The sequence below is a fragment of the Octopus bimaculoides genome, chromosome 26, assembly GCF_001194135.2.
Source record: "Octopus bimaculoides isolate UCB-OBI-ISO-001 chromosome 26, ASM119413v2, whole genome shotgun sequence".
In the NCBI taxonomy this organism is placed as follows: Eukaryota; Metazoa; Mollusca; class Cephalopoda; order Octopoda; family Octopodidae; genus Octopus; species Octopus bimaculoides.
The window spans coordinates 2,207,088-2,212,607 of record NC_069006.1 but is presented as its reverse complement, the minus strand read 5'-3'; the positions used below and the strand labels follow the sequence as shown (position 1 = coordinate 2,212,607).

Here is a 5,520-nt window from a genome sequence, read left to right as displayed (position 1 = left end):
ATATATATATATATATATATATATATATATATATATATATATATATATATATATATACACATATATATACAAGTTTATTCCAGCAGGATTGTAATAACATATTGGAGTTTAACGACATGCAAGTTACTGAGCTTTTAATTGCTGTGGCTTAGTTTTAAATGATTATATATCAGTTTTCTATATATATAGATATATATTGATATATTAAGATGGTGCTTAAAACAAAAAAAACAAAAAAACCGGAACAATAGCAAAAGACAAATGAATATATATTTTTCATTTGTCTTTTGTTATTTCTTTTAAGATATCTTTGTCTGAAACACAACAAAAGACAAACATTTATTGGTACATAAACCCTTTTGCTATCAATCTATCTGAGACAGACTCTGGTTTTCTGATATTAACTTCCTAGAATAACCTAGAATGTTCCATTAAAATTCCCTGTTAATCCATTTTCTATAGCTGAATAACGATCGTTATTTTACTAAGTTTTCTGTAATTTTCAAAATTAATTGAAACACATGAACCGTATTTTAAACAGAAATATGGCAACAAATGAACTAATCTGTCTGTCTGCTGCTTTACCTACTCTGCTAATTCATCTCCTGGTGTGGCTGTGTGGTAGGAAGTTGGCTTCTCAACCACATGCATCTGGGTTCTGTCCCACTGCATGGCACCTTAGGCAAGCATCTTCCACAGAAGCCTAAGAACCAGCTAAAAACCTTATGAGTGGATTTGGTGGAAGGAAACAGAAAGAGTCATACCTTCTTTTATTCATTTACTTGTTTCAGTCATTAGACTGTGGCCATGCTGGGGCACCTCCTTGAAGAGTTTAGTCAAAGAAATTGACCCCAGTATTTATTTTTAAGCGTAATACCTGTTCTATCAGTCTCTTTTAGCCAAACTGCTAAGTTATGGAGATGTAATCAAAACAACACTGGTTGTTATGAGGTAAAGGGGTACAAGCACACATAGATAGATAGATAGATAGATAGATAGATAGATACATACATACATATATACATACATACATACATACATATATACATACGTACATACATATATACATACGTACATACATACAGAAGAAGTTCTATCTACCAAATCCAATCACAAAGCTTTGCCTGCAACTAAAGTTTGAATTTAAATCTGAACATTTTACAAATGTTAGTATTACTGTATTTCGATCACAGAATAACAATTGGTCTCATACAAGTGGGTTGGTATTCAAAGGGAGACAGCCATTGTAGACTGTTGAAACCACGAATCCCCTTCAAACATGCATGTCAGTGTATGCCTGGAAAGCCAGACTATATGAATGAAGTAAAAAGCAGCATGTTGCAAGATTTGTGATGCTGCATGGTTATAGATGAAACATGGAGCATTCATGTGGAAGATATGTAGAAGACTAGAGAGAAAAATGCTTGGAGCCAAATAAAAAGCATCCAGTCCACAGTGTAAAGTGGTTGGCATTTGGAAAGGCATCCAGCTGTAAAAACCATGCCAAAACTGACCTCACCTGAGCTGGTGCCACGTAAAAAGCATTCAATCCACTCTACAGGGCAGTTGGTGTGAGGGAGGGCATCCGGTCATAAAATCCATGCCCAAACAGACAGAAGTCCGGTGCAGTCTTCTGCCAGGCCAGCACCTGTCAAACCCTGTCAGCATGGAAGGCGGATGATGATGATGATGATGATGATGATGATGTGAGGCAAATGTGGATGAGCATTGAAAGGTATTGGCTGATGTGTGTAAAAGAAGATGACCATGGTGGTATGGCTGCTTGTACTCTACATTCCATGAGACTTATATAAAAGTTGAAGTACAAGATAGTCATTTGAGTACCACCTTGTCCATCGTACGAGTCACCACAGTATGTTGCATAAACAATCAAACATCATCATCATCATCTTTCCAATTCCTGCTGTGTTTCACACAGGAATTTTGGTCCTCCAAAGTCGTCTTGGTGAATAAGTCAACCTACCTTTTTTTGGTCATAAATTTTGGCCTGAAAACTTTGACTTGTATACCAGAAAATATAGTATATTGCTTGTTTTGATACTAAATCAAGTTTAGATGTTAAGACAGGTGAGTAGATGCTAAGGCAAGTTTAGAGTGTTATGGCAAATTTGATGTTAGGGGAAGTTTGGATTGTTATGGCAAGTTTAGAGCACTAAGGTGAATTTAGAGTATTAGGGCAAGGTTAAGGTATTGTGGCAAATTTAGCATTTGAATTTACAGTGACAAGCTGGCTTTTGATGTTAAACTGAATTTATATGTTATGGTTATGTTAAGAGGTCAAGGCTATGTTTAGAGATTAAAAGTGATAGTTATAGGTGTGTAAAGAAGGGAACAGAGGACAAAGGGCATGCAATGAAAAAAGAAAATGAGAGAAAGAGAGAGAGAAAGAGTGAGTGAATGAGAAGAAAAAATGAAAAAGAAAAAAAGGGGAAAAAAATGAAAAGAAAATAGAAGAACAAAGCAGAGGTACCTTTTCCCCATCTTTCTGCTTTAGTTTAGAAGCAGGGTATAGATATGTGTCAGGGTGGCCAAATTCCAGATCTAAGGATTCAAGGGAACAATCATTGAAGTGTTTGTCAATCTGATCTTTTAAAGCAGTCACGGGAGACCCCTTCACCTGACAGTTCTCAAAGCATTGTTGGATAGCGCTAACAGACAAGGAGTGGGAGTTGCTCACCCCAGGAGGTACAGAGTTACGCTGGCCGTGCAGGCTGTGATCGGTGCTGTTGTGTGGCTGTGGCCTCAGGTGGGCGGGACTAGAGGATGGCTTGATAAGGGCAGGTGGCGGCGAGCCGCGGTCAGAGGTCAGCGATAGGAGTTCCGTAACTGGTGACCGGTGTTTCACACGTTCCGTCGTCTGCCTTCCCTGTTGGAATGGAGGAGGAGGAGAATAATGATAATAATAATAATGATAATAATAATAATAATAATAATAATAATAATAATAATAATAATGATGATGGTTTCTTTTATTTACCACTAGGGCAAAAGATGAGGGGAACAATACAAAGACAATTATAAAGTATTGAAGTTTACATATAACGAAATGATAAAAAACAAAATTTGAAAGTTTACATGGTATACAATAAAACAAAGAAGGGAAATATACATAGTATAAAATAGCTGGTGATGATACTACTACTACTACTACTAATCTAACTACTACTACTAATGGTGATGATGATGATGAATGCCCGGATGCAGTACCAGGCAGTGGCTCTCATGGCTTCTGATCTTAATTGATTGGAAGTGTTATCATGTACATTGTTTTGGCTTGGTATAAAAAGATGGATTACAGCAAATATTCTGCTTAATACCACAGATTTGCTTGTCAGTTGTTTGACCTTAACCAGTTGAGCATGTCCCTTAGTGGCTGACGATATGTGCATCTCTGTACATGAGCAGAAGTTGTGGGAGAGCATCATGGCCATGTGTTGAGAGGAATTCTTTGGGGTTTTGGATAATTCACCTTTGGAAACATGGGTGTTTCGTTCAACATCCTAATCCCTATTTAGGGACCTTTTAAGCAGGATGGGCTACTCGACCAGAAGAAAATTCTAACAGGGCCCCACCTGCAAGGCCATGTGCAATTTATCTTGATATGAGATCACCATGTCGCGCACATATTATTGTGATGCATGTGCCTGGTGTACCCTTATCAGACGGGTAATCATGATGGGTATACTGGGCTTTGTATATTTATACCCCAGTGTCACTTTGATGGCATGTTTTGCTCTCTCACTCAATAATAATAATAATAATAATAATAACAATATTTATAGGATTGATGTTAGTCCTCCAGAAATGAAAAAAACAATAAAGAAGAGTGTGACTGTTATGAAATGAAAAATATTTTGACATCTTGTGTGTCTTCCACAGGTTCAATCCCACAAATATTACCAAAATGAAGTAGATTGACAAGTTTAATTTTGAACCTGTGGAAGAGATGTCGAAATATTGTTCATCTGATAATAATAATAATAATAATAATAATCATAGTTTCAAATAAAGTGTCTTGCTGAAGGACACAACACACCATTGGGAATCAAACTCCCGACCTAATAATCATGAACCAAATACCCTAACCATTAACCCACATGCCCTCATGTGCCTGTGGTAGTTGCAAAATGCAACAATCACAGTAATTCAAGAGGAACAGAAACCCCTGGTATTTATCAAGAGTGACAAACATTGTTTCTGATGTCGATGGAAACATGATGGCAAGGTTCTCATACAAAGGTCAGAAAACTAACATCATTAACTTCATCTATGCCATTTACATTTTGTGTGTCCCCCCACTGCATGCCAAAATGAAGTCCACAGAGCCAAGGGCCCCGTACTTACCCAAAGCCAGCTCCGCAGTGTGGCAGTGCTTGAATGCTGCTGCTGATGCTGCTGGTGGTGTTGTTGTGCAAGTTCCTTCTCTCTCTCCTGCGCTGTTTCTTCGCTCAGTTGTCGTCTCATCTCCATCCTCTGTATGGCCTTCTCCGAGAACGGGGTTGGAGTGGCAATCTCGTTGAGCTTCTGCTGTAGGTCCCTCTCTGCCTGCTCCTGGTCCTCGGCAAACTTGGCCTTCTGTTCCTGGATCTGGCGCTCAATCAGCTCATTGAATGTTGGCTGCCGTTGACGTTGCTGTGCGTAGGCCATCTTGAAAGCATTCCCGATGATAGTGTTAAGTTCTTCAGCCTGGCAACGACAAGGAAGAAGAAGTGAAGAAATAAATATGCAATTGAATACATATATGTTCGTATGCAGGTATGCAGGTACACGCCCACATCACACCTATATATATATATATATATACTCTTTTACTTGTTTCAGTCATTTGGCTGCGGCCATGCTGGAGCACCGCCTTTAGTCGAACAGATGGACCCCAGGACTTATTCTTTGTAAGCCTAGTACTTATTTTATCGGTCTCTTTTTGCCGAACCACCAAGTTACGGGGGTGCAAACACACCAGCATCAGTCGTCAAGCGAAGCTGGGCGGACAAACACAGACACACAAACATATACACACACATACATACATATACATATATATATATACATATATACGACGGGCTTCTTTCAGTTTCCGTCTACCAAATCCACTCACAAGGCTTTGGTCGGCTCGAAGCTATACTAGAAGACACTTGCCCAAGGTGCCATGCAGTGGGACTGAACCCAGAACCATGTGGTTCGTAAGCAAGCTACTTACCACACAGCCGCTCCTGCGCCTATATATTAAATAATAATTAAATGCGCCCTTTTAAAGCCTAGCCAGGTTCATGGGCCCGGTTTCCCGGTTTCAATGGCGTATGTGTCCCTAGCTGGACGGGACGCCAGTCCATTGCAGCGTTACTCATTTTTGCCAGCTGAGTGAACAGGAGCAACGTGAAATGAAGTGTTTGGCTCAAGAACACAATGCGTCGCCCGGTCCAGGAATTGAAACTACAATCTTACGATCATGGTGCTGACACCCTAACCACTAAGCCATGCGCCTCCACACACACACACATA

At 39.4% G+C, this 5,520-nt stretch overlaps 1 protein-coding gene across 5 annotated transcripts in view; it reads right to left on the bottom strand.

Annotated features, from left to right (window-relative positions):
- Positions 1-5,520, bottom strand: part of LOC106883979 (uncharacterized) — a 130,492-nt gene that overhangs the window by 36,467 nt on the left and 88,505 nt on the right. For 4 of the 5 annotated variants that reach the window (XM_052976942.1, XM_052976943.1, XM_052976944.1 and 1 more), the window contains 2 exons: positions 4,366-4,707; positions 2,492-2,887 (listed from right to left, as the gene is read on the bottom strand). In XM_052976942.1, the coding sequence (XP_052832902.1) occupies positions 2,492-2,887; positions 4,366-4,707 (738 nt within the window). The remainder of the gene's footprint in view (positions 1-2,491; positions 2,888-4,365; positions 4,708-5,520) is intronic. The other variant, XM_052976945.1, reaches the window with a different exon arrangement.